The following is a 27198-nucleotide window of genomic DNA, read 5'->3' as shown; positions in this document are numbered from 1 at the left end:
CGCAATTCTGCGGCTCCCGGAGCGAGCCGTAGCTCAGGCCCAAAGTGGCAGCAGGGAGATGCCACCCATGGCACAGCCCCAGACAAGCCCTGGGGCCCCAGGGCTGCCTGTGCTGGGCAGCAGCACTGAGATCACCCAGCCCACCATGGCACAAGGGGACTGGTGTCCCTCTGCAGCCCCTGGATGTCCATGGACAGCTGCCTGCCCAATTCCCAGCGGAAAAGACGTGTCCCTGTGGGTGTCCCCCACATCCCTAAGGTCCCCAGACCCACGGGGAGCCTGTGGAGGGCCGTGCCTTGCTCTGTGCTGGAGCACACAAAGCACTGGCCAGCAGAACAAGGCTCCAGGCCAGCGCTTACTGCGATGCCTCCCCGGCTCCTCAGGCTCACATTTTGGGTAGACCAGATGGATCTGGCTCTCTGACTATTCCCAATCCAAAGGAGGGGTGCGGAAAGGCTGGGTTTGGGTACGGGGGGGAGAGGTTTGGCTGCTGGAGGGTGAGAAGTATCTCTGGAATGCTCAGGCTTTGCTCACCACCCCCAGGTTGCCTCTGAGGTCTAAATTGGTTGTTTCCCATTTCATACTCGACATCTCAAATCCAAACAAAGAGCTGAAAGAATAGATCACGTCAAAATATTTCTGCTTCTCCCTCCTACGAGTATTCCCCATCAGAGACCAATCCAATTAAGGTGCAGGTTATGAAATTAACCATAATTACCAGAGCGATATTTAATGTTTTGCATTCTGATGAAGAAACAGAATGGAAATGACAAAAAAAAGAGTAATTGTGGGTCCTACTGATATAACTAAGAGCAATATAGGGTGGGGAGGGGAAGGCTGCCAGGGAAGTCAGGGCTGTGTGGGGTGGCAGGGGCTGGGCTGCATCAGGAACCTTACACCCCCAGGGGCAGGGCTGGGTGCTCAGGGGCACATCCCCCAGGGAGCCATGACCAGCCTGACCCCCAGAGCAGAGCTCAGCCCCGTCTGATGGCAGCCACAGGCATTTTGCTATTTGGAGCATCCCTTGGACAATGCTGGACCACAGGAATCATGTCCTGGAAGGCACAGCCCAGTCCTGCACCTCCTCACTCTGTCCCTGCTCCCTGTGGGGACCCTGCAGCTCACCCAAGGACTGTCCCCACCTCAGGACAATGACCACAGCCCTGAGACAGAGGACACGAGTGCTTCAGAGGGAAAAGCCCACTGCCCACTGAAGCCTCTGCCAGGACACTCCTGTGGAGCCCAGGAGAGGAATGCTCATTGTACACACATCCACTGCAGGGTGCCAAGGCACTGACCAGCACTGACACGAGAATAAAATTATGAGAAAAACCATCAGGATGGTTAAACAGAACCATGTCTGTGCTTCACCATGAGCATGAGCAAAACAAAGCCAAGCTCCCCAGCCCCTCTGACAAGGGACACTGACCTGCTGCCCTGCCTGATCCTTCCTCAGGTAGGAGATGCTGTCTGCATGGGGCACGGGTCTGGGAGGGGCAAGGGATGGTGGCCAAGATGTTGGTGAGGTCAGAGGGAGGAGTGAGCCGCTGGTGGGGCTCATGGCAGGGCTCCCCCAACACGGCCATGCTGCACCAATACACTCCATGCATCCCGTGCAGGCCCAGAGAGGTCCCACTGGCCATTCCTGACTGCTGCTCCTGAAGGTGGGAATCACCCAGGATTCACCCCAGCACAATGCTTGGGGTCTCTGCTCAAGGCTGGGCACTCCCCCCACTGTTCCCCCTTCCTGAGCCACACACTCCCTGCCTGGGCTGAAGGGGAGATGATGATGTCACCCTCGGTGACATTTATCAGCATTTATTCAATTGCCCAGGTCAAGCTGACAATTAACACTGCTCAGACACAGACACCTCTGTGCGACCCAGCCTTCCCCTGGTGACAAGGGGACAGAGGCCACACCGTGCTGCTGACAGTGCCTGGGGGCTGGGGAAGCACTGGCAAGGGGGGACTGTGGCTGGTGTTTGTCCCCTTCCCCAAATAAGCCCCATCCCCAGACACCCCTGGCACCGCCCAACAGGCAGCAGGTTCAAAGAGCCACCAGCACTGGCTGTGAGTAAGCCATGTCCCCTGGCATGTCACAGGGTGCAGAGGCACAGAGCCTCTCCCCACAGCCATTCCCTGCCAAAAGCTCCCAGTTTTACTCTCCTGGATGGAAAGAAAGTGGAAAAAAATTGACTAAGAAGAAAATTGAGGTCATGGCCTTCCGATTCTTTCTCCCTTTGTTTTTCTTGGTTGTTTGATTTGAGTTAAGCATTTGGAGCCCTTTTCGCTCTCATCCCAGCCATCCCTGCTACCTGAAAAGCTCTTCTGGCTCTTTTCCCACCAAAAGCCATTTCTGCTTGAACCCTGCTCAAGGCTCAGCAGAGAACAAAGGAGAGCTGCTGACTCAGTGCACTGGGTGTGTTGGAGAGACCAAACATCCATCCTGGCCAAGCTGTGAATTGTGTTTTCCACCCAAATGTTCACAGAGATGTGCCCACTGCCAACTCTGCCTCCAAGGACAGGATCCCACCAAACAGCAGCACCCAGTGGTCATCCAACATACCTCACTGAGCCCCAGCAGGCTGTGTTGTGTTTTATAATACAACTGTAATCACACTATAATTGTGGTGTTATTATAAAGTGATTTATCAACCCCTGAACTAAAGCCTCAAGTCAGAGGATTTTATACTTGTCATTTACACGGAGCAGCACTAACTTCAGCAGTGCTACTGTGGCTCTGTGAAACAGGACACTAAAGGAAACAGAAGTCCTTCAGTGATGCTGTTAACCTTCCAGGAAACAGTGGTAATTAGAGGTATCACACAATAATTACATTACAGGTGTAGAGTAACTGCAGCACAGTACGGTGTTATAATGGTACAGCCATTTGTTGAGTAATTAATCTGTCCCCAAGAAGGCCTGGAAAACCTGATGCTTCCCCAGGAGCTGTAAAAGCAGCTCCACTGTCTCCTCCAGTCACCTCCTGCCCATTCCACGAGACCCAGTCAGAGCTGGGGCTGCCTGAGCCCTGGAGCAGGCAGGTGCTGCAGGGAAAACTCTCTGTGGGAAGATATGGAGGCTTCAGCCCAGGGGCACATCTCCCTCTTGGCCTTGCCCTTCAGGAGAGCTCCAGAGGCCCCCTCTCCTCCACGGCATTCAGCAGCTGTGCCAACGGGATCCAGGAGGGAGCAAGGAGCAGCAGGTGAGAAGGCACAGCCAACCCAGCCACGTCCTCCTACCGAGCTGGCCCTGCTCCTGGCACCTGGGACAGGCACAGTGCTCTGGCCATCGGACCTGCCAGAGGTCCAGGACAGGGACACAGCATGCTCTTGGAGCAGGGGAAGGACAGGGAAGAAGCAGGGGGAAGAAAGGTTTGGGCAGTGATGCTGGCTGCGATAGCTGGTGTTGGGGTGGGGAAGGGCTGGGATAGGTGCTGTGGGGTGGGGACAGGCTGGGACAGCAGCTGTAAGGTGCCAGTGGGCTGGGGCAGCTGTCATGGGGTGGAGATGGGCTGCTGTGAGGTAGGGATGGGCTGGGATAGGGGCTGGGATAGGGGCTGGGATAGGGTCTGGGATAGGGGCTGGGATAGGGGCTGGGATAGCTCCTTTGGGTGGGGATGGGCTGGGATAGGGGCTGGGATAGCTCCTTTGGGTGGGGATGGGCTGGGATGGGGGCTGGGATAGCTCCTTTGGGTGGGGATGGGCTGGGCAGTCCTGTTGGTCCGTGCAGCCCCCGTGCTGGAGGAGATGGCCGGAGCACAGCCCCACTGCTGCTCCAGTGCCGTCTCCTGCATGCGTGAAGGTCAGGTCAGGGCTGCTGCAAGGTGCAGAGCAGTGAGGAGAGGGTTAAGGCTGGCAGGAGGGCTGGGATGGGGCTGTGGAAGGGGTATCATCGCAGAGCCACAGCCGGGCTCTGGGAGGTGGTGCAGAGGAACGGGAGATGGAGGGAGATCCATAGAGTGGGGCTCTTCCTGGGAATGCCTGAACTTCCCCCCGCGAGCCGAGGGCTGTCACACCGATCCCCTGCTGCCGGCCAGCGGCGACAGTCGCTCGCTGGAGAAGGCGTTTGCTGGGAAAAAGCGCGGATGGCGATCGCTGGGGCGGCAGCTGGGGCACGGACAGGCAGGGAGAGGCAGCAGAGCCTGGGCGACGCCAACCAGCCCGAGCACACCCGATCCCAGCAGTGCCCACGCTCGCCCTCTGTCCCTCCCTCCCTCCTCGTGCAAATCCCTTTCGCGGCACCAACGCTCCCATTCCTTCTCGGAGGTGGCATCTCCAGCACCTGGATCGAGTCGTGCCTCTACCCATCACTTGGGCTATTTATACATCCAAGGCGCAAGGTGAAAAATCCAATAACCTACACACGGTAACGGAGAGCAACAAGCACCGGCACCGCCCGCGAGGGCTCCCAGAGCCCTTCTGCCAAGCAGGCTCCTGGGCATCCCCGCAATCCCCACTGCCCTGAGGAGCTCCTTTAACATTAACCACTTCTTTTTTCTGCCAGACACAAACCGAGGGCAGAGCCCGCACCGACAGCCTGACCCTGGCCCAGCACCTCCAGTTCTCCGGGTTGGCTCCTGGCTCCGGGGTGTGGAGCTGAGCCCAGGAAGGGGGACCCTTCCGAGCCCCCCGAGCCCTCCCGGAGCCTGAGGAATCACCCCACCGGGCATTAGCTCCCCACGTCCCCGACTCACCTATCTCCAGGCTGGGGGGCTGGTGACAGAGAGGTGAACTCCTGCCCTGAAAAATCCCCCTTCCCCATGACTCCTGTCTCCAATCTCAGGGCTGGAGAGCTCTCCCTGCCCGTCTTTAACCCTTAATGCCTCTGCTTTGGGGATGGGCAGAGGAACAATTCCTCCTCTCGAGTTAACCCTTGCTGGGCAGGAGATGGGCATAGCCAGCTTGAGGCTGATCCCTGCTCCCCTGCCAGTCCCGGAGGGCAGCGCTGTCCAGACTGTCCGTTCCCTACCTGAACGAGGCATCTGCTCCAGGCCGGCCAATTCACCCGGGAGCTACCGGGAGAGGAGCAGGATACTCCCCATCAGGATACAGCCTCAGTCCCGCCGAGCCCCAGCCCCGAACCCCGACCCCGCCTGGTTCGTAGCTCCCGCAGGGGCTGCGCCGAGGCTGCGGGAACGGTGCGGGAGGAGATGGGCAGAGGGGAGCGCCCGGGCAGAGCGGGGCGAGGAGGCGGCAGCATCCGCACCGGCGGGGCTGGAGGGCGGCAGCTCCCGGAGCACTCGGCTCCCCGCACCCCCGGGGCTCGCAGCAAGTTCCCAGCCCCGCGCCCTCCGCACCGCCGCGGCTCCGGCCCCGGGGCCACGGAGCCCCCAGCCCGCCGGTCCCGCCAGCCCCGTGCCCCGCTCCGGTCGCCGGTCCCGCTTACCCGCATCTCATCCTCGCCGGCGATCTCCTTCGGTCAGAAATGGCATCTCCCCCGGCCCCCCCGCCAAACCTCCACCTGCAGTAGCGCAGCTCCCCCTCTCCGCAGCGACAGCACACGGAGCGGCGGCGGCGGCGCTCCCGGGGCCGGGCCGCCCCCAGTCCCGCGCCCTCCCTCCTCCCGCCGCCGCCCCCGCTCCGCGCGGGGGGTGCGCGTCCCCGGGGCTGCGGGGCGGGGGGAGCGGGGATGGCTCCCCCGCCAACCGGGGCCGCTCGGTGGATGGGGGCCCTCGCAGCCCCCGCCCCGCCGGTGCAGCCTCGCTGCCCGCAGAGGACGGAGCAGCGGAGCTCTGCCCGTCACCGTCGCGTCGGTGCCCAGCCCTCCCCGCGTCCGCCGGGAGACGGAGCCGGGCTACCCTGAGGATTCCGGAGGGTCCGTCCTACAGCAGCTACCTGCGCTCTGCTCCTCTTTACAGTGTCCCCCCTCCCCGGCACATAAGAGGGAAAGGGTTGCAAGCGCCGAGGGGACGCCTCCGAGGACAGGTCTGGGACCAGCTGATCCCAAAGCCCCCTCGGAGGGTCCGGCGCATGCTGAGCCGATGGCCTCTCATTCCGGACTAAGTGCACGACTTCCCCAGCACTGCCCACCGCTTCCCCCCTTCCATAATGGACACTCTTCATCCAGCAGCATTAGATTTGCCCAGCGCCGGCTCTCGCAGCTGAGGCTGGTTTCTCCAGCAGTAATGGACACAAACTTTGCTCGTAACGTGCACTTTCCCCTCCTGCTTTCCCCGGGCTGGGTTCTCCCGGGATGCTTCCTGCTCTGTCCTGTTTCTACCCAGCTGTCCCTGGCTGCCGGCCAAGGCGGACCCAAGGCAGGGGCACCAGGGCAGCAGCACGGCTGGGGCCACGAGTCCCTTCACTGGGCGCCATGAGCCTTCCCTTGAACGGCTCTTTGAGCAAGTGAGAGCTTTTGAGCTGGCCCCAGGCCTTTCTGTGCGATGGCCTCCCCCAGCCTGCCATGGAGCACAGGACAGGCCACCCCCAGCTCATGTCCGGGCAGCGGGCTAAAAGCAAGCCCCAGGAAACTCGAGCCCCTCCTGGCACGCAGGCAGAGGCTGCTGCCTCCCTGGAGCCCCGTTATCCTCCTGCTTGGCACAGGCGAGCTTCTGAGCAGAGGAGGAATCAACAAAGGGTGGGCACGGTGAACTCGCCAGCTGAATCACTGCAGCTCTCCGCTCCTGCCCACAGGCACAGCCCCCGGCTCGCCTGGGAGGGTGGGTACCCGTCAGGTGTGCGTCCCTGCGGGGGCCTGGCACAGCATCCTCGTGGCGACAAACACAGCGGGGTGACAGCGCGTGTGTTCGCGCACGAGCTCTCCTCCTGCCACCAAGGAAACTCAGCCTGGCCGCTCTCAGTGGTCCCCAGACCTTTACTCAGTGCGGATCGATGCCTCTTATTGTTACGGCTATGGCAGCAATGCCTTCGACGTTAATAGCACTTCACAAACACAGACAAAGCCGGCAATCTGAATGCGGCCAGGAAAAAAAACAAAACAGAGGACAAAAGAAGGCTAAGAGCCGTTTCTAATGTTTCCGTTCCTGCCCTCCCCGTTAAAGCCCTACTAAAGTGCAGGGCACCGCGTATTCAGTAGTGACACTCGGGAATAATTCCTGGAATTGTTGGTGTGTGAGGGGGGAAATTTCACCTCGGCCCTTCCACAAAGACACGGCAAGTACGCCATGCACGCAGCATTGGTGGCGTGTGAGAGTGATGCTATGCACTGCCTGGAAGCAGGGGGCCTTCCAAGACCGTCTTTCCCACCTCGGCTCCGACGGCCATCCCCGCCCTGGGAGCGAGCCGAGCAGCAGAGGAGGGCCCTGGGTGTGCAGCAGCATCCATGCACACCCCTGCTACAGAACTGTCCTGTGCAAACCCTGCTTTTTGTGTACCCTCAGCGTGGGATTCCCTTCCCTGGAAGTGTCCAAAGCCAGCTTAGATGGGGCCCTGAGCAACCTGGTCTAAGCAGAAGGTGTCCCTGCTCATGGCAGGAGTTTGGAACTAGAGGACCTTTGAGACCTCTTCAATGCAAACCATTCCATGGCTCCATGATTTTGGACCTGGTGGAGGGACCAGGACAGCAGGGAGGTGAGGGCAGCACGGGTGCCCCAGGAATGGCAGCCAGGCACAGCCCTGGTTTGCTTTGACAGCTACACTGTGCATTTTGGCCAGCAGTGGGGAGAGGTGATGGGAAGGATGGAGAGTGCAGGAAAAAAACAATCACCTAAGAGCTGCTCTCTCAGCTGGAGCCCCAAGGCCCTCGCCCACAGTGAGGGCCTTGTGTAAGAGCACAGAGTGTAAGAGCAGCCAGTGCAACCAACCTGCCCAAGAAGCAGCACTGCCAGCTGGGTTTTTCTCTCTAATCTCAGCCCACTTCATGGGCAACACTTCCTCACCCCAGCAGCCTCAAGGACACTTTGGGCAAAGGCAGATCCTGGCAGCAGTGAACCCTGCAGGTCTCTGCTGGAGGAACTGCATTGGCCCCTGCTCAGAAACCCCAAAGGCTCCCATGTTTCTACATTTATTGACCCGTCATGACTGGTGAGCTTACTGTTAATGTCCCTGAGGTTGTAGCATGGGTGACAATGTGCTGCGGACAGCCAGAAGCACACAGCCAAGCCTCACTGGAAGCACCATCCCCTCCTGTCCCCACTAACAGCCCGTAGCTATGTGCAGCTGACAGCTTTGCAGCTAACATGCCTTTTTTCCCTCTCCCATCACCTTTACTGGCCTCCCCCATGTTGTAGAGACCAACTGCAGCTGTTTGGGGTCAACCCCTCAACTGGGTCAACCTCCTTTTTGCAGCACAGAGTGACCCATAGCGCCCCAGCCCTCCAGGTGCCCCTACCCTGTGCTGACCTGTGTGCAGCCCCTGGATGCTGCAGAGCAGCTCGGCTCACACGCCCTCATTGAACATGTTCCTCTGTAAAACCTGCAGGGAATGGCAAGAACATTTGGGTGTCCATCTGGGGGGGCTCGTCCCTCAGCCAGATGCTCCAGCTCTTTGCCACTGCCATCCTGGGCTGATAAGGGGCTGTGGCAGATGGTTCCCTTCTGCTGGCATGAGGCAGGAGTTTATCCCTGCTCTCAGCTCCCTCCTGGAGAGGCAGCACCTGCACACAGCTGAGGGACCTGGGCAGTGGGAACAGACCTGCCCCTCAGGGGAGAGGCTCGGGACCTGCTCTCTCCTTTGGTTTAGTGCACGTGTCCAGAAATGCTGCAATAGGTCTAGAAAGGGCCGAGCTGGCAGGAGGGAGGTGGATTTTAATTACTCCCATTATTATTATCGTTCCTTTTCTTTCAGATTTTCACACTTTTGTCGTAACAAGCTGAGCTGAGAAAATACATGCAAATGCCAGGCAGAGATAAGATGTACCACACCTTGAAGTACTGCCAGCGCTGGGAATGCCAGATCGGCTGTCTGCCCCTCCAGCCTCCTCCCTCTGGCAGCAGGCACGGGGAGGGGCTGTCCCTGCTCTGCCCCTGCACATCCGGAGAGGAGGGCACCTCACACGTCCCTGGGCTGGACCAGCAACCAGCTCCTTGATCCCGCCCGGTCCTAACCAGTCCCTGCAGAAGGCACCATCATCTCCTGGCTGCTTGGGACAGGGAGGAAAGGTCACCCTGATGTCCTGTGCGTGCCTTGCACATGACATGGACACAATGCCCTCCTCAGCAGTGCTGGCAGCAGGATTCCTGAGGGCCCCTGTTCCTGAGAAGCCCCTGTTCCTAATGAACCCCTGTTCCTGAGGGCCCCTGTTCCTGAGGAGCCCTTGTTCCTGATGAACCCCTGTTCCTGAGGAGCCCCTGTTCCTGAGGAGCCCCTGTTCCTGATGAGCCCCTGTTCTTGAGGAGCCCCTGTTCCTGATGAGCCCCTGTTCTTGAGGAGCCCCTGTTCCTGATGAGCCCCTGTTCTTGAGGAGCCCCTGTTCCTGATGAATCCCTGTTCCCGAGGGGCCCCTGTTCCTGATGAGCCCCTGTTCCTGATGAGCCCCTGTTCCTGATGAGCCCCTGTTCCTGAGGAGCCCCTGTTCCTGATGAACCCCTGTTCCTGAGGAGCCCCTGTTCCTGAGGATGGCTGTTCCACCGGGCCCCTGCGGATGCAGTCAGGGAGCAACATGCTCCCAGATCACGTTCTCCCTTGGGGCTGGTGACATTTCAGGGTGTGTGGGGGGCGTGGGATGAAGAGACAAGGCAGGATATTCCTGCTCCCCCGTCCCCACGGCCATCTGGATGTGTGCTGATGCCTCCTCACAGCAGGCTGAGTCAGTCCAGTGGCTTCTCATTATCAGCTGGAGGGAATCCAAATTCCACATTGTATGGCTGCTCCTCAGTGAAACTGAGGATCCTTATCAAGTATTATCATAATGCTTTCTCTCTGTACTGTCTTGTACTGCTCCCTGCTCTGGTCAGCTTATTGATTTGGAGCAGAATGACCCAAAAATTCTTTGACCACCAGCCATTCACTTGGGACAGAGAGGCAGGAGCCACAGAATGTCCCCCTGGACATGGGCTGGGGCTGTGAGGCCGTGGAGGGGATCCCTCCACTGTCCCCACCACAGCCTCACTTGCTGGAGGCTGCAGGTGCGTGGCGGGACTCACCTCCAGCTCTCTGTCCAACTGAAAGCGAGGTCAGGGGTAGGAGATGCTGTGCTCATGCCTTGCACATCTCAAACCATGACAGGACCTGCATGAAGCTCTGGAGAACAGGGATAAAGAGGAGAAAAAAGCTTTTCTGTAGGCTCCTTCAGCAAGTGCTGCTGAAGATTAGGTAAGCTGCTGAGACAGGGTCTGCCCCAGCTCAGCTCATCCACGTCTCTGCCAGGGCACTGTCACCACCCCGACGCACTGGAATTCTGGGCATGGAAATTAGGCTTTTCTGTGACACATTCTGGAATGGAGAGGGGCCACATGCCCTCATGTCAGCCTGAGTCAAGCACTGATAGCTTGACTGCTCTGTCAAGCAGCCCAAACACGCGGTGTGAAGGGCTGAGGGAAAAGGCTCCATTAAGTTCTTAAGCCCATTGACACATATATAGAAGGTATTAATAATATCAAGCACCTCAGTGCCTATTGTAGCCCACGTTCAGGAGATGAAAGATAATTTCTGGGACAAGGAATTTATGACAGTGACAGCTTTTTAACAGCTTGGTGTAAGAATAGGAGCTGCACAACAGGACAAAAAGCAATGATTAAAGAATTTGGCACAAAGGAGAGAGGGCTTGGAGAGAGCTGTGAGTATGGAGGACAGGAGAGTCCTGTCAATTGCCCACACTGAAAAAGCAAAGGCTGTGCTAGGCACGGAGGATGGGGAGGTGATGTGGGCATCATTCTGCTGGGGCTGACTCACAAATCCTTGGCAACTAAGAGAAAGGGGTCAGGGTGCCTGAAGGGGATGAAATGGGCTCCTCATCTCCATGTTCAAAATAAGTTTGTCCCCTGTCTGGTGTGGCAGGCTGAGATGGGCAGGGCTGCAGCCATACCAGGGAGCGATGCTGGGGAGCAGGGGGGAGCTGGGCTGCACTGCTGGGCACAGGCCAGGGAGCAAACACGTCACTCAGGGAAGGGGGGTCTGGCATGTGGCACGGTAAGGAGGGAGCTCTGCTCCCTGAAGGGCAAGCTGAGAAGCAGCAGTAGCAGACCCAGCACCAGGACACTCTCAGGGTGTAATTATTACTAATATCCTCAGTGTTCCTTTGCACACATACGTGCTCCCCTAATGTACACTGCACATGTAAACAGCCTCCTAGTGACATTTGCATGCCCAATTACATCTGCATATAATTGATTTGCATGCACAGTTGGAGGGTGTTTAAAACACTGGAGCCTGCTCTGCACTTTCCCACAGCCACCTCCCCAAACCCACGCAGAGGAAAAGCACCTCATGCTGGGGCCAAACCCCATCCCAGCCCCACAGGGGCCATTTGTGTCCCTCCCTGCGGGGTGTGCCACATGCCAGGAGGGATGGGCTCACAGCCGTGCCCCTTCCTGCATCCCCATCATCTGCAGCGACCCCAAACCCAACCCCAACCCCAGCCACAGCACTCGCTGTTTGCTCAGCTCCTGTTATAAGTGACTGGCACCATTCCAAAAAGGATTAAAAGCAGGGAGTGAGAAACATAAAAGCTCATGTAATTACGTGCAAAAAAGCCCCTTAATAATTTATAGAGGGAGAGGGTAAATATCTTCGTGTGCTATTCAAGTGTAGCTCATTGTCCCGTCTGGCTAATACCCAGCGTACACGCATCACAGGCTTTATCCGGGAGGCTGTTTTGCCTTTAATACCTTTCATAAATTATTGAATTTATAAAGAGGAAAGCAGGTGTCATGTCACTCCTATAAACAGCTCGTTAGTTAAAGCTAACGAAGTTGGGGAGCAACAGTTTCCTCCTGGCTTGTCTACCTCCCACCTTGCTGTCTGTGCTGTCACCTGTGATGCCGCACAGACCCTGAGCTGGGGCAGGCCTAAATTTGCCTAAAAAAAATCTGGCAGCAGATAGATGGCCTGTGGCAGCCCTATCCTCTGGCTTTCTGAGCCCTGCTTGTGCCCTCGTGGAGGTGTGAGGATGCAGGTATGGAGAGGATCCTTTCATCCATTCCCAGCTTGCCTGCTGCAGCATCACCACGTCCATGTCACCCATGTCTGGGTGCAGCAATGGACCAGCAGCTCCTGAGGGTACCTGAGGATGCTCTGGGCACTGCTCCCAGCAGGAGGGCTACAGGGGGTGAACTCTGAGGGGAGGACAGGGCAGGAGGCAGAGATGTCTGTGGCAGGAGGGCTGAGCACAGACCTTTCTCACTCCAAAACCCACGCCTGTCCCATTTCCAGCAGCCGAGGGCCAGGACGAGCAGCCCAAGAGTGGCTCCTGAGTGCAGGGGATGTGTTTTCAGGCTGGCTGGGGGAAGCACAGCATCTCCCTGCTTTCTGCTGAACGAGGCAGGGTGTTAGAAGGCCGCCTCTAAAAACAGCAGAGGTGTGACTGAGTCAGCAGCACGTGTCTGTGCGAGGGAGTCAGTCCAAGCTCAGGAGAACCAGCGTGCGAGCATGGCCACGCAGCCCCCGCCGGGCCCCCCAGGCTGTGCCCCCATCCCTGCACTGCAGGACGGAGCTCTCGGGGAGCAGCTGCTTCGGAGGCTCTGCCTTTGCTTTCACACCCAGGGGAGAGTCACCAAACCCCCACACGCTGCCTCTCCAAATAGAATACATATGCATTAAAGAACAGCCACGGAAAGGGGAGCCATCAGAAGTATTTTAGACAGTTTCGAGTGAGTGCCAAACGTGGATGAATAAGCTGAACGCAGAAGGACCCACACAGAAAATGCTGCCGGCATCACGACGGGCACAGCTCGGAGACGGGGACGCAGGAGCAGCCCGAGCTGAGACTGCCAGCAGTGAGGCACGTCCCAGCCTCATGATGAATGCTGGCCCCCGAAGAACACCCAGCAGGGCCTTGTGGGCACGAGGAGAGGGAACTCAAACTATTGATAATCAATTAACTCCTTCAATTACAGCAGCCTAATGAGGTAGCACCAAGTCAACTCTAATGAACATCAGTTTAATAGAGGCAGTTCCTCAGGCGCTGGTTTTTGACTCAATCTCTACAAGGTAAGGAACACTGCAAACGTATTGAGCAATGAATGTCACAAAATGAACAAAATGTGAGCAGAGCCACACCTCCTGGGGCTGCTGCAGCACGGGGTGTCCCTGACCCCCGGGAAGGTCCTGCCTGTGCCCAGCTGGACCCAGCAGCGGACACTGCTGGCAGCACGGAGCTCGTTTGTCCCGGCGGAGCGCGCGGCTCCCGGGGACGCTGCCGGATGCATTCGCTGCTGTGAGATGAAGCGAATGTCACCGGGCCCAGCTCGCCCCTCCAGGCAGATATTTTTTAGGGTTTTTTGGTGACGACAGCATAAGTGACAAAACAAATGTCACTGCCTGCTGGCCCCAGTGCCTCCCTGGAAACCCGCCGGGTCCCATGTAGCGCAGGGGGAGCGGAGGAGGGGTGCAAAGCACCACCCCTGACACGTGCCTGGCACGGGGCAGTGCCAGCACCCCGCTGCACCAGGCAGGCAGGGCCTGGGGAACCCCCTGCCCCGCAGGACACTGGGGTGGGGATGCCCAGGGAAGCCGGGATCCCGGAGGTGCCATCCCTTCGGGAGCACCGTGCTGTACCAAACGTGCTGGGGAGGGATTTGCATACTAAGGAGCCTTCAGCGCAGGAAAGACAACCTGACATCTATTTTGGGTCTCAAAGCCAAAGGCTGTATTTCAAATCCACTAATCAGGTGAGAATACAGCAAACCCATGCAGAGCAGAGCTGGGAAGGAGGGGGAGCCTGGGGCTCCTGGCAGCATTCCCCGCTCCACAGCAAGGCCCCAGTGGTCCCCAGGACCCCATCAGCACCACCCAACAGGGGAAGGGACTCCTTGTTCTCGTGGGGGCTGAACCCCAAACTCCTGCTGCACTGTGGCTGTACAGAGGGGCCCTTTCAGCACCTGAACCTCCATGGGCAGGGACTGCCAGGACCCTGCCTTCACCCAAGGCTGTCCAGAGCAGAACTGAGCTCCTGGAGAGGCACTGGTGGCACAGCCCCATGCCCCACAGACGGAGCAGATGGAGGGCACAGGCTGCCTCTCCAAGCCCAGGTGTGTGGTGCAGGGACTGCCTGTGCCTCTGGATGCTGTGGCAGATGGAGGTGGATGTGGACTGCCTGTGCTGCCTGCTGGGGCCACACAGGGGCTTGGCCACAGCCTCCCTTCCCTGCTGGTGGGCTTGGGGCACGGTGGATGGCTGGAAGGGCTCAAACGACAGCAGAGGCACAGGCCAGGTAACTCACCCACGTGGATGTGTTTGTGAAAGCTTCGGGGTCCGAGCACAAGGTGTAATGTATGACCTGTGGTCCAGCTTGGGGAGGGTAAAGGGAGAAGACATTCCTGCTCTCTCTGCCATTCCCGGGCAGAGCTGGGCCACACTTGCATGGGAAGATGGACCCAGGAGACCCAGGATCACTGGAGCTGGCCAGGATGAGCCAGAAGGGAAGTGCAAGGCAGAGGACTGGAGGGAGGAGAGACATGAGTAGATACACAGGGAAGGTAACAGCCCTGCATGCCTGGTAGACCCACACAAAAAACTGAATCTGGGCATCTCCAGTTCCCACAAGCAACTTGTCTGAGACCAGTGTAACCAGCACAGCCCCAGCTCTTCCCAGTCCAACAGCACCGGCTGCAGATGCCAGGCTTGGGGGTGTGGGGCCCTGTGCCCACAAGGACCTGCAGAGTCCCCCTGGCTCTGTCCAGCCTCTGGAGGAGCAGGGGGTGCTCGTCCCTTCCAGCCCTCCCAGTGCCCACTCACCCTGCAGTGTGCAGGGGACACAGGGCGCTGGCTGTGGCTGGTCTGCCCCAGGCCACTCTGTCACCATTCCTAAGGGCCAGAAAAGCTGCTGAGAGTGTCCTGGCAGTGTGAAGCACGGGGGGATACAGGTGCAGGCTGCTGCACCGAGGATGCTCACAGAGCTGCTTTAGTGGAACAGCCACACAGCTCCAGGCACCGGAGATTATTCTTGTCTCTTTTCTTGTTTGGTCAATTTATTCAAAGACTGTTGGTGGATTAACTAAAATTCTTATGATGCTGGAGCAGCATCGAAGGTGGCAGGGGTTGGCAGGGGTTTAGGGAGGTGGAAGGGGCAGTTTTCACGGGCAGCTCTCATGTTACCCTGGAGCAAGTGTGCAGCTGGGAGGGCTTGCCAGAGGAACAAGAAGAGGCTCAGAGTCCTGGCAGCAGCCGCTCTCCTCTCCGAGCTGGCAGTGCCGTAGAGGAATTGTCTGGAGGGCAGCAGTGGCTGGCAAGCCCTGTGGTCCCTCCTGCTCTCTCATGTTTGTCTTGCTGCTTTTGGGCTCCATTGCACAGGGAGGGCTTGGGGACACAGGGGACTGAACCCAGGGATGGGGGAAGTCTCTCCACACCTTCTGTTGCTACCTCCTCCTTGCCACAGGTAACCCCCTCTCTGGGGCTGTTGCTCTCCCAGGGATGGGGGAAGTCTCTCCACACCTTCTGTTGCTACCTCCTCCTTGCCCCTCTCTGGGGCTGTTGCTCTTACAAGCTCTGCTTCCTTGTCCAGAAGGCCCCAGGACCATGCTCTGGTATCCCCACAACCCACAGACAAACACCCTCACAGCATCCCTTGTTTCCCCAGGCTGCCTCGGCGCGTGTGGCAGAGTCTTCCCCCTTCCCACCCCCTCCTCATCAACTGGCAAAGCCCCAGCGGTTTCCCCCAGAGAGCGCGCGGTGAGACACAGCATGAAACAACTGCACATAATTAGAGGATTGAACGGGGTATGGGAGCAGAGCAGGGAGCTTGCAACATCCATAAATAGCTCGTCTTGCCGAGCTGCTTAACTCCTTGCTTGTTCTTGCCAAAGTGCAGACCCCAAAGGGATGGTGCCTGTGCATGAATAGGGGTGGAAAGTTCAGAAGCGTATTTTTAAACCATTCAAGCTGTACTTGAGCTGAGTGATACGTTATTGTCTCTGTGTGTCACTTGAAATGTCTTATGAATGCAAGAAATAAAAAAAAAAAGCCACCATTTTGCCACTCCACACTCCCACCCCTCTGCTTCTACCCAAATAATGTCAGGCTAGAGCTGACAGGCGAAAGGAAAGCACCACAGGCTAAGGCTGCTCAAAAGCAGCCTGGAAAGCTCTCTGGAAGGAAGAGCCCTGGTGGTGGGGCCGGTGGGCAGCAGAACCCGCAGCAGGCGCAGGCACCCGCAGGCAGCAGGAAAATACTGGGGTCCCCAAAGAGTCCCCAGCAAGGACAGCAGGGCTGTGTGCCTAGCAGCAGGGGTCAGCTTGGATATCAGGAAAAAATTCTTCAGCCAGAGGGTGGCTGGTCACTGGTACGGGCTCCCCAGGGAAGTGGTCACAGCTCCAAGCCTGACGGAGCTCAGGAAGTGTTTGGACAACGTTCTCGGGCAGCTGGTGTGACTCTTGGGGATGGTCCTGTGCAGGGCCATGAGTTGGACTCAAGATCCTTGTGGGTCCCCCTCAACTCAGCATATTTTGTGATTTTTGTGACTGTGGGCCAACTAGTCTTGACTATTGTCCCATAAGAACAAGGGACCTACCCCTACTACCCCACCCGAGGTCAGTGGAGGATGGCATCATCTCAGTGCTGCCCATCCTGAGCTCTGAGGCCCCTCTGGGTGGCTGGCACTTGGTGACAGTGACAATCCTTAGTTCTTGGGGCTGGCAGCCTGCCTCAAGCTGTGCTTGGAGACAGAGATCCCAAAGAGCCTGACAAAGAGCTGGAGCCATGGTGAGATACAGCGGGACAGAGGGAAAACAAACCAGAAACTCACTGGGAAATCATTTTTCTCCTAAATGGGGCAGATATAATTAAGCAGCACGGGCTTTATGAAAGATACCAGCTCTGCCTTGAAACACATCATTACCCCTCTCTGTTAGAGCAGTGTTTTTAAATACATATTTCCTCTTCCAGTGCTAGAGGAGAAGGCTCTGTGGCTGGGATGCTGGGATCTTTTGCTAATCACCTCTCATTTCACCTCGTGGCAGGGAAGTGCTGAGCTCTGGTTTTCCTGTGCACACACCTCTGCCCAAATCACTTCTGGCCTCTCTCCCCTTCCTCTCCTCTGCCACTGTGGACACCAGAGGGGAGGTGAACCTGCATCCTCCAGCCCCAGGGGCTTTGAGCCTCCCTGTGCCAAAGCTGCCTGGGATCCCAGTGCCAGAGGTCACCCCAAACCCCTCTACCCTGGCTATGTGAGCCCCTCACCATACTGTTTTCCTTGTTTTACAGAACCTGGGGCTCCAAGGGATGAGATCTTTCACTGACTGTTGACCCAAACTGGTTTCCCCCATCTGGCACCCTCTGAGCCCAGCAGGGTCTGGGTGTTCTCCTCAGCTTGGTGCAATTTGGGCCTCTCTGTTCCCAGACAATCCCACAGCCCATGCCATGTCTGCCATGAGTGCTCACTGCAATGGATTAGAGAGACCCGAGCAAGAACGAAGGGCTTTTGTACTAGAAATTGAAAGTTGATGGAGTGTGTCATAGGAAAATGACAACAACCTACTGTACCTCGAAAGACAATTATTTTTCCCTCATTGGAAGTGATTGAATTTTTCCATCAGTGACACCACCAACATCAGTGACACCAATGGCTCTCTCATGGAAAGGCTCTTTCCCAGCTGCACACCTGAATTTTCTTACACCTCCTCTCTTACCTGCTCTGCTTCCTGTGCTTTGGCAGGACATGCTCAGGTCACAGCCAGTACCAAGACCACCCTCAGCTGGGTGTGCTCTCCCTCCCCATCCCCGCACTCCTGCAGATCCTTGCTTCCCTCAGCTCTGCTCCTCTGGACTAATTCTGAGGATTCTGTGGTTCTGTGAATATGCCAGGGCTGGAAATCACAATTAAATCATGTTGCTTCACTGTGACCAGCCATGGCAGCAGGACCTGCATCGAAGTAGCGGGGCTGTGCTCGGTGTCTGATGCAGGTGCTCACACTGGCAAAAGGAAGAGCTGGCAGACATGGTGACCTTTCTAGAGAGAGGGAAAAGGGTCAGGCAGCACCTCAATCTGCTGTGGGATTGGAGGGATGGACAGCACCCTGGAGAGCCTGCTCTCCCTGCAGACCTGGAGCTGGGACACCCTGCAGCCACAGCTCACCCCAGGGTGAAAGGTCCAGCCAAAAGCCCCTTCTCTGAGAGATTTTGGCCCAGAATTTGGAGTAGCACAAGCCCCAAGGGCTTTGGGATAGGTTTCCGTGTGTGCCTGGGGCACAGCTGTGCTTTCCACAGGCTCCTTCCCATTCCCAAGGTGCTTCCCCCACAACCCAGCCTGGGTTACTCCCTGCTGGCAGAGGGCCAAGCTGCTTGATTAAGACACATGAACTAATGAAGGAGCCACAGCGAAGCACCAGGAACCTGCTACACCCCATTGCACCCACCTGCACTGGGAGCTGGGCAAGGCTCCTCACGAGCCACGTCCTCCTCCCAGCACAGACCCAACCCTGAAAGCCTGGGAGCCCAGGAAGGTGCCACCACCCCACACACGTCTGGGGGGACAGCGGTGACACATCCACGCTGTGCAGGGTGCCGATTGTTGTATCGTGCTTTTTGTTTTATTAGTAGGTTTATGGTTTGATTTGGGATTTGGTGGTTTTTCTTGGTGCTGTTTTCCTTTTGTCTCCGCCTTTTCCCAGTTATTTTGTCAGCCAGTTTCTAGTTTCTATTTCTCCAAACTTTACCCATTTATTGAAACCGGGGACCCGTGTGCGCTGCCTGTGTTTTATATTGCGCCGAAACAATTGACAACTGGGATTGAACGGAGCTCCAGGGGGAACCTGCCGCCCTCCCTCTTGTCATCAGCTAGCCGGGGAAAGAGAAGCGGCACTGATCCCAGCGGGAAGGACGGGGGGCAGCGGCAGGTCGGGCTGGGTGGCGGGGCTGGCACAGGCAGGATGTCACCCACCCGCCCCGGGGTGCCGCGCGCAGGCTCCAGCGGCGCTCGCAGCCCCATCTGCTGTGTGGGCTGGGAGCACATATGTTAGATACACACACATCTACGTGTGCCTGCGTATATATATACACAGACATGCATGAGAGAGACTATTATAGACACACATTTACATATGCAGTCAACACCAGCAATTACTGCGGGATTTTGAAGACAGCAGAATCAGCCCCAGCTATCAGAGCGTGCCTGTCTTCATCCCTGCCCTCTGAGCCTGTGCCTTTGGTCGGGCTGGAGAATGCCACGAGGCAGAGCCCCAGCTGGGCAGGGTGCTGGGGAGAAGCGGGGCTGCCCATCTCCCACCCCTGCACAGTGCCCCAGGAAGGAGCAAAGCATCTTCCCTGGCCTTGCACAAATCCTACAGCCCAGCAGGGATCCAGGGGGATCCATCTGCCCAAACACAGCCTGCATCCATGGACAAGCTGGATGAACTGCTGTATCGCTAATGGAGAGAAAAGGCCTCTCAGGGGCAGGATTAATCTCGTTCTAAGGTGGCTGCCTGAGAAAGGTCAGATGAATTTTGCCTGGACGTGCCTTTTTTCTCCCTGCTGACTATAAATGTCATCCAGCCAGTGGGCTCCAAGGCAGGTACCTACAGAGAGGCTGCATGCAGACACGTAACAGGGATTCAAGTCCATAGTTGCTGCCCTGGATCAACCCTGGTGCTGCACGGATCCACAGGCAGGACAGGGGGACAAACCCGGCTCGGGATTTGAGACCCTGAGATTTCCCCCAGACACACAGCTCAGCTGGTAAAAAGTTCATCTTGGTAAGTGAAACTTTTCCATTCATCGCCTGCCTAGCCCCAAGCAGCATCACCCAGCTGTAAAGTACCTCAGAGTTGACTCAATGTCACATTTAAGTGCTGGAGGCATCAGAATTCAGGATGCTTCAGAAAGGTTATGTAAACCATTACATCAAATCCTGGGAGAGTTATTAAGGTGAGCGGCAGAGCATGGGAGAATGGGTGATTATCTCACAGCAGTGCTGTGGAACCACACCAGCAATGGCCAACCAAAGGATGTAACTCATTCTCCTTACAAGCCCAGTTTTGTTTCCCCCTAATGTGTCTTTAAAAAAAAAAAAAAAAAGTCTGTCCACCAAAAAATTCTCCACTCTGGAATATAATTATTTGAGAGAGTCTCCAATGAAGCAGCTAAGGCACTGGGGAGATAAGAAGGTATGAAAAGGGGAAAGTTTTCCAACTATTGGACAAGTCTTCTATTCCCCCTCCCCATTTTAGAAATGTCGTATTTTAAACTCAGCGTGGTCTATTAACTCCAAATTTATTTTATTCATCTGAACTTGTGCCTTTGAGGGCTTGGGGAAGGCCTGCATGGTTAATTTTGGAGTGATTTGCTATGGACTCTTGAACCTCTCAGAAGTGCCTGGGCTCCCCAGGGAGGTTCTCCAGTTGGCAGAACTTGTCCTTAAGGACATGAAAGCATCTGCAGGGGCCTGCAATTTTTCGAGTTTGGAATAGACCCAGCCAAATTGAAAGACATTTAGAAATCTTCAGGATCAGCAAATGTATTTTGTAAAGCACAGAGCTGACCTGTTTGGGTTAAATAATGGTAAGAATTTTGTGGGGGCAACACAACTGGGAATTGCAGGCCCAAAGCAGTCAGCTGAAGGACTAACATTAAGTCAGGAGTCATCACACTGAAAACCTGTGGTGCTGGTGGCATAGAGCAGCCAAGAAATGCTAATTATAACAATATCCCTGATGGACATGCTGCAGCATCCTGCCCAGAGTGCTCTCACATGGCAATGCCGCCTCCTCCTCCGAAAAGCCACAGAAACCACAGGGAGACAGCCAGAGCTGTTTTATAGAACTCCTAATCCCACAGGATTTATCCCACAGGATTTACACACCCCATCTCCATGCCAGCAGCCTGCATCCTCTGGGTGAGCCACTGGGATGCTGCTGAGTGAAAGGAGGAGCAGATCCTGACTGATCCATCCCTAGGACACAGCCCCAGCCCAAAAGCTTTCACACTGGAGTCTGGGAATGCAGGGAAGTCCATCCTGGAGTCTCACACAGCAGTGGGGACGGGGTGTGTGCTGGCAGGCACGGCAGTCCTGGCAGCATCTCCTGCACAGGACACGGGGGCTCTGCCTTCCCAGCGCCCCAGGCAGAGGGAAATGAGGCATTGCTGAGTAACTGGGTGAATTCCTGGCCAAACAGGCAGCGGGAGGAGCACGGGGTGCCACAATAAGGTTCAGCCCTGCTGTCACCCCCTCTGGAGGGTTTTGACTGCAGCACGTGCCACTGGCTTCCCTCCTCAGTGTGCTCAGCCATGCGTGGCCGTGTCAAACACGGGGGCAGGGACTCACAGTGGCTCTGGCAGCACACGGGCAGGGTCTGGGCTGAGCTGTGTGACAGTCCTGGAGAGCTGTGCCTTTCAATGCCACTGTAGTGCTCCTCAAATCCCGAAAATGCTGCTCCTGAATAACCCCTGGACGTGAGCTTGGCTCTTTGCAGGGTGCTGGGGTCCCAGTCACGCTGTGAGAAGGTGCTGGTGTAAGTAGCTCACCCAAACCCTTGAAGAGGAACATCTTGTCCCCAGAAGTGGCAGGGACACCCACGGGACACATGAAGGAGCACCTAGGCTGGCACCAGCCTCAACCTGCTCTATGCACAAAAGGAGCCCTGACTCTTGGGCTACCAGCTGGCACCTTTTACTATGCTATGCTATGAAGTTAACATTCATTTAAGAAAAATTACAAATACCCCCAACATGGGCTAATTAGCTAATGACATTATTTTGGCCTGATGTGCCATATAATTAAACAACTAATAAACGGCAAGAGTCCTGTGTTGCTGAGGCTCCTGAGTCAATACCATGCTATTACCACGGTGTAATTGAGTTTACTGAGAACCTCAGCACAGACATCCCAGAGCCCATGCAGGAATGGTATTGAAACAGTCACCAGAGACCCACCTGCTGGATAAAGGAGAAAGACAAATCTTTTAATCTACAATACAGCCTGGAGTCACACACAGAGAAGACAAGTCTGTGCTTCACACTGTAGTAAATGCATTTGCTAGAGGAGGGTACATGCCTCCCAAGAGGGGCTACCTGTGCAAGAGCTGCTCTGGCAGCACGAGAGGCTTCCAGAGCTCCAGGGAGGGTGGGATGAAATGCAGCTTGCCCTCACTTCCAGACTTCTAGAAACCGATTTCTATTTCATTTTTCTCCATCAAAAAGGTGCCTTTTGGATGGATTTCTAATGACAGAACCAAAGGGTGCTCTGGGCTACTGAGAGGTCTCAGAGGTGGCTCAAAGCTTCCTCCTGCAGCCCTGACCTTTGTAGACCAAGTGCCCCAACCTAATACAGTGCTGGCAGGCTGCAAATGGGCCAGGAGCTGGATTTAGGGCTGCAAAACCCTCTTTGGGTTATTTTAGTGCTACTGGGGAAGAAGGAGAGGAGTGGGTTGGCAACTAAGCTCTCATTTGAGTCATGCATCTACAGATGTCTCAGTATTTGCTGTCCCTGGGGTGGGGAGGGTGATTTTGAGGTGATTTTGCTGTATGGACATGCTGTCAGGCAATGGCCACACGACCTTTGTGTGCACACCCCCCCGAGTCCGAGCTCCCCTCCCCGCAGCCCTGCTGTGCTGTCCCCAGATGCACCCATGCTCCAGCTCGCCCTCCTCTTCCTCCTCACCTCCCTTCCCTGGCAATACCAGGCAAGAGCTCCTTGCACTCCTGACCACTCTCAGACAGGCCTGGAAGCTTTGCCAGCACACGGCAGCATCTGTCATCCCAGGCAGAGGCACAGGGCTCTCGCCCCGTGCTGCTGTCAGGTCCCTGCATGGCAGCAGTGGGCAGAGTTGAGTCCTGCTGGCAGGCTGAGGGCCCCAGGAGCCACAGCAGGCTGGGGATCTGCACTCTTCACACGGGGTGAGACAGTGGCTGCTCAGTAGGTACAGCTCACATCCAGCACCTGCACCCCACACTGGATGAACTAAACACAGCCCAGAGGTACAGAAGCCTGGGCAGGCAGCCCCATCCAGGGGTTGCAGCCACAGCTGGTACAGCCTCAGTGCTCCTGGAGAGTTTCTGGGACTGTGAGCAGGACTGACAGGCTGCAGCTGATGGGCTGGGTGGGCAGCACTGCTCTGAGCAGGGCCCTGGCTCTGCCGCCACTCACATCCCACCATGGACCTGCTCTGGTAGCTCATCCTCATCCCACAGAGCTCCTCAAGGAAAGAAGGCTAGAGACAGAGAGATGAGAGCCCAGAGGGACCACTCTCAGCCTATACTCCCAGCATTTGCTTAGCACAAACTACACCATCCCCAAGCAGCTCCGCAGCAAATCCATAAGGGTTCCTCACTTCACCCACTGCCAGTATTTAAAGCACAAGACCTCAGGAGTGAGGCTGGAAGCAGACTAAGCCTTGATCCTGGTGCATGAGGAGCTCCCCAGGACAGTGGGAGAGGGATGATGGCTGGGGGATGGTGAGCAACAGGGCTACACCAAAAGAAGGGCAAAACCTGAGGCTGCAGGAGGGCAGGGAGCGGTGCCCGGCAGCACCGCGGCTGCGGCAGCAATGCGAGAGGTGCCAGGAGCAGAGGCTGTGGAGCCGCCTGCAGCTCCGGGGAAGAGGTGGGTGTGCAAAGGCTCAGCGACGGCAGAGCTGCTGCTGACAGTGAGAGGCAGCTCCTGTCATGAGCGTGAGCCAGGCTCTGCCAACACAAACACCCAGAGTGCTGAAAACAAGATGTGCGGCCACGCGTCTTGGCTGTCAATCAGCAGCGCGCAGGGAGCTCCGGCTGACACGGGGGAGGGCTCGTGCTTCCCCTGAAATGCCTCCCTGGTGGTCGTGGGCAGCCCCACCAGGCTCTGGCCAGGAGACAACAACTGTGCCCGGGTGGCAGGAATGGTCACCACCCTCCTCACTGGTCAGGGAAGCCCTCCCAGCTCCCTGGATGCAGCTCGGCCACTTTCCTCTGGTTCCACAGCTCAGAAAGGGAGTGAGGAGGAACAAGGAATACCTGCTGCTGCTTTGGAGAGGTGCTTGTGTGGAGAGTGATTCCTGCAATCAAGAATTGCTCACAGAGCACTCAAAAGCCACGCCAAGGGCAGGCAGGGTGTACCTGCACAGGCAGGAGCCCACCACGGTGGGGCCACTGCCTGCCACTCCCAGGGGCTGCAGCACAGGACAGCCTTGTCCTGGCAAAGGGGCTGAGGGCATCCAGGGCTGCTTCCTCAGCAGAGGAACACCAGGTGAATGGAGACCTCCCCCAGTGCTGGGGTGGACACCTAGTGTGACCCCAGGGACCCACCTGTGCTGAACACCAGGAGTTCAACTCATGGCAGAAGACACCCAGACTCCAACCCACTGGGATGGAGCCTGGGGAAAATAGGTGGAGAAGAGGAGGCAGTTTGCACACCAGTGCTGGCTGGAAGTCACCACTGGAAGTGCACCCATCACAGGACAGCACCCAGACCCCTGAGGCACCACTAACCCCCCCAAAATGGCCTGCCCATGGCTGAGCTCCAGTTCCTTCCCTCTGAGCCACACCGCTCTGCTTTGCTGGGAATGCAAAGTTTAAGCAGCCCCTGTGTCTTCCCTTTTATCTTTCATTTCTATGCTGACATTTTGAAGGAAATTTGCTCTCCTCCTTGAAGTACGGAAATCCGTGTCCAAGAGTGCTGGGGCCCAAAAAGCTGGGAAGATAAACATATTTGGACGTGTGATTTCACAGCGGCTCCGTTGATAGCTTTCAGAGGTCGGGTCCTGTCCATCAATTACCCACAATGTGCATCCAGACGTGATATGGGAGAACAAAACCCGACTCATTAGAGGGGAAGAGAGGTGAGTGAACACCAAGGCTGGTTAAAGACAGCGCCTCATATCTCAAGGAGTAAAGGCAGGAACTTTTCTCCTGCTCTTTTCCCCCACTCCAACAGAAGGCTACAACATCTGGGAGACACAGCACAGCCTGCACAAGCCCACCATTGCCCCACAGAGCAATGTGGCATCAGCACGACACAGAAGGCACTGGCAGAGCTGACTTTTGGGCATGAGATGTGGCATGGAACGGAATTTGCAGGAGAAACTTTGAAATGGAAACATTTAGAATGGGATTTTTAAAGATATTCAAGCCCCTCTCTCTCTTCCCTCTGGCCTGCAGGTACTTAGGAACGCTTTGCACATAAAGAATTATTTGTCTAATATATCACGTTAAAATGCAAGATGACATATCCAGGACAGACTTTTGTACAAAGCAGACTTTTAAAAGCAGAATTTTAGCAGTCCCAGGCAGGACCAGGGCATATAGAGCATGCAGTAGGACGAGCAGTGATTTCTCTTTAGCCCAGGCAAGGATTTTTGTTTGAATTCTCTGTCCCTAGGAAAGACAATTATCCCTGGCACCTCTGAGCCCAGTGCAGCCCCAGAGGGAGGTTGCAGAGAGCTGTGGTGGGTGGTGGGGTGGTCCCAGGGGGTCACAGCAAGGTGGGGGGAGCAGAATGATAATTTCAACACTTTACAGACGGGAGCAACAGGGAGGGAGTGATGGAAGTTGGCTCTGGTCCTCCAAGCCACTTGCCTCCACTTTGGCTTCCAAGATTCAAGCACTTGACAATAGGATTAAGCAAAAAGAATAATCACAGTCTCAGCCTCATCACTTTTCCCTGGGGATGTGACAGGTGATGCAGGATAGATCCCCCTGTGAAAAGGGCCCTACAGAGTGTGTCCATTCCCAAGAAGGGGATGAACTCCAACCCTATCCCCCTCTGCCATGGGGGGAACCTTCCCTTCCCCTCTGTGCCTTGGCATCCCAAACCTGCGGCCAACATGGCCTCAGTGGTCTCTCCTGCCCTTTGGCACCATCCCATCTGTGCCTTGGCATCCCAAACCTGGGCCAACATGGCCTCAGCGGTCTCTCCTGCCCTGCTCCCTCCCCCTCCTCTCCCACAAGTGCTTCTCAGGGTGTTATTTCCTTTCTACTATGCTAATCCCTCTCCTGAGTACAAACTGCTGCAGTCTTCAGAGGGAGAGGGAAATATTTCTGTTCTGCATACTCCACAGATCCTCCTCTGCATGGAAACGGACACTATCATTACTGGGATTTCTCTTTTTAACATCTTGGCTGAGGAAATTCTTTGTTCTATTGAGCCTTTGCTAAGCAGAAACGAGGGAGAAGAGGTACAAACCAGGCACCTCTCTCTTTCCTGCCACTCCGTAGGGAGTCTCCACTGCTTTCAAGGTGGAATTCCATACTGGAGGTGGCATGTGACATGCCCTAAGGCCCCTGCCCTTGTGTGGGGACAGTGTGGCCAGAGGACAAGAACGTGCCCAGGATGCTGAGGCAGGGCAGGGGCTCCAGGGCCCTGCCAGGCTCCCAGCTCCTCAGGGACAGTTGGAGGCTGGATCTTGCTTGTGGACCCTCAGTGCGAGGTGCAAGGGGTCCTGACTGAATGGCTCCGGGGTTAAGACATTTCCAAGGCCAGTCCTGGTGGAGATAATGCTGTGTGAGGGTACAGAGCACTACCCTTCCAGGCAAATGGGAAGAGAATCCATACATATCTACGTATATATATGTGTGTGTGTGTGTTGTGGTGAATGCTCCATTTGACTCCATTTTCCTCAGAAGGCTGATTTATTATGTTATATATTATATTAAAATACTACATTAAAACTATACTAAAAGAACAGAGAGAGAAGAAAGATCAGAAGGCTACCAAGACATAGAATAGAATAGAATAGAATAGAATAGAATAGAATAGAATAGAATAGAATGCATAACAAAATCCTGTGACTGCTCACAGCCTTGACACAGGTGGCTGTGATTGGTCATCAATTGAAAACAATCCACATGGACCAATGGAAGATGCACCTGTGGCATTCCACAGCAGCAGAGAGTTATTGTTTGCATTTCTTTCCTGAGGCTCTCAGCTCCTCAGGACAGGAAAAATCCTAAGAAAGGATTTTTCATAAAATATCATAGCTCCTTGTGTGTGTGTGTGTAGAACTGAGCACTCAGACCAACACAAACCCACAGGAGCCCTGCCCTCACGTCAGCAGCCCCCCTGAGTGGGGGCAAAGGCTGCCCTGCTTTAACAACCATGGCACCAACCTAGACTAAAACTAATTCATCAGAAAATGGACTAATTGGTTGAGGAGGAATTAAAATGAAGTGATCACACACATCCATGCTCAAGGGCCCAGGGTCAGGCAGTGTGAACGGTTTTGCCCATTCTGGACC

The 27198-nt window shown here is 56.1% G+C and overlaps 1 protein-coding gene across 5 annotated transcripts in view; it reads right to left on the bottom strand.

Moving 5' to 3' along the window:
- Positions 1 to 27198, bottom strand: part of LINGO1 (leucine rich repeat and Ig domain containing 1) — a 158206-nt gene that overhangs the window by 10848 nt on the left and 120160 nt on the right. Inside the window, exon 1 of one of the 5 annotated variants that reach the window (XM_039732150.1) lies at positions 5389 to 5550. The exons of 3 other annotated variants lie outside the window; for them this stretch is intronic. In XM_039732150.1, the coding sequence (XP_039588084.1) occupies positions 5389 to 5394 (6 nt within the window). In that variant the 5' untranslated portion in view covers positions 5395 to 5550. Of the gene's footprint in view, positions 1 to 4971; positions 5348 to 5388; positions 5551 to 27198 lie in introns of those variants that run through there. One more of the 5 variants, XM_039732192.1, reaches the window with a different exon arrangement.

The sequence above is a fragment of the Passer montanus genome, unplaced genomic scaffold (assembly GCF_014805655.1).
Source record: "Passer montanus isolate IOZ18808 unplaced genomic scaffold, ASM1480565v1 scaffold111, whole genome shotgun sequence".
Lineage (NCBI taxonomy): Eukaryota > Metazoa > Chordata > Aves > Passeriformes > Passeridae > Passer > Passer montanus.
The sequence above is the reverse complement of the archived record's forward strand: the minus strand, read 5'-3'. Positions and strand labels throughout refer to the sequence as shown.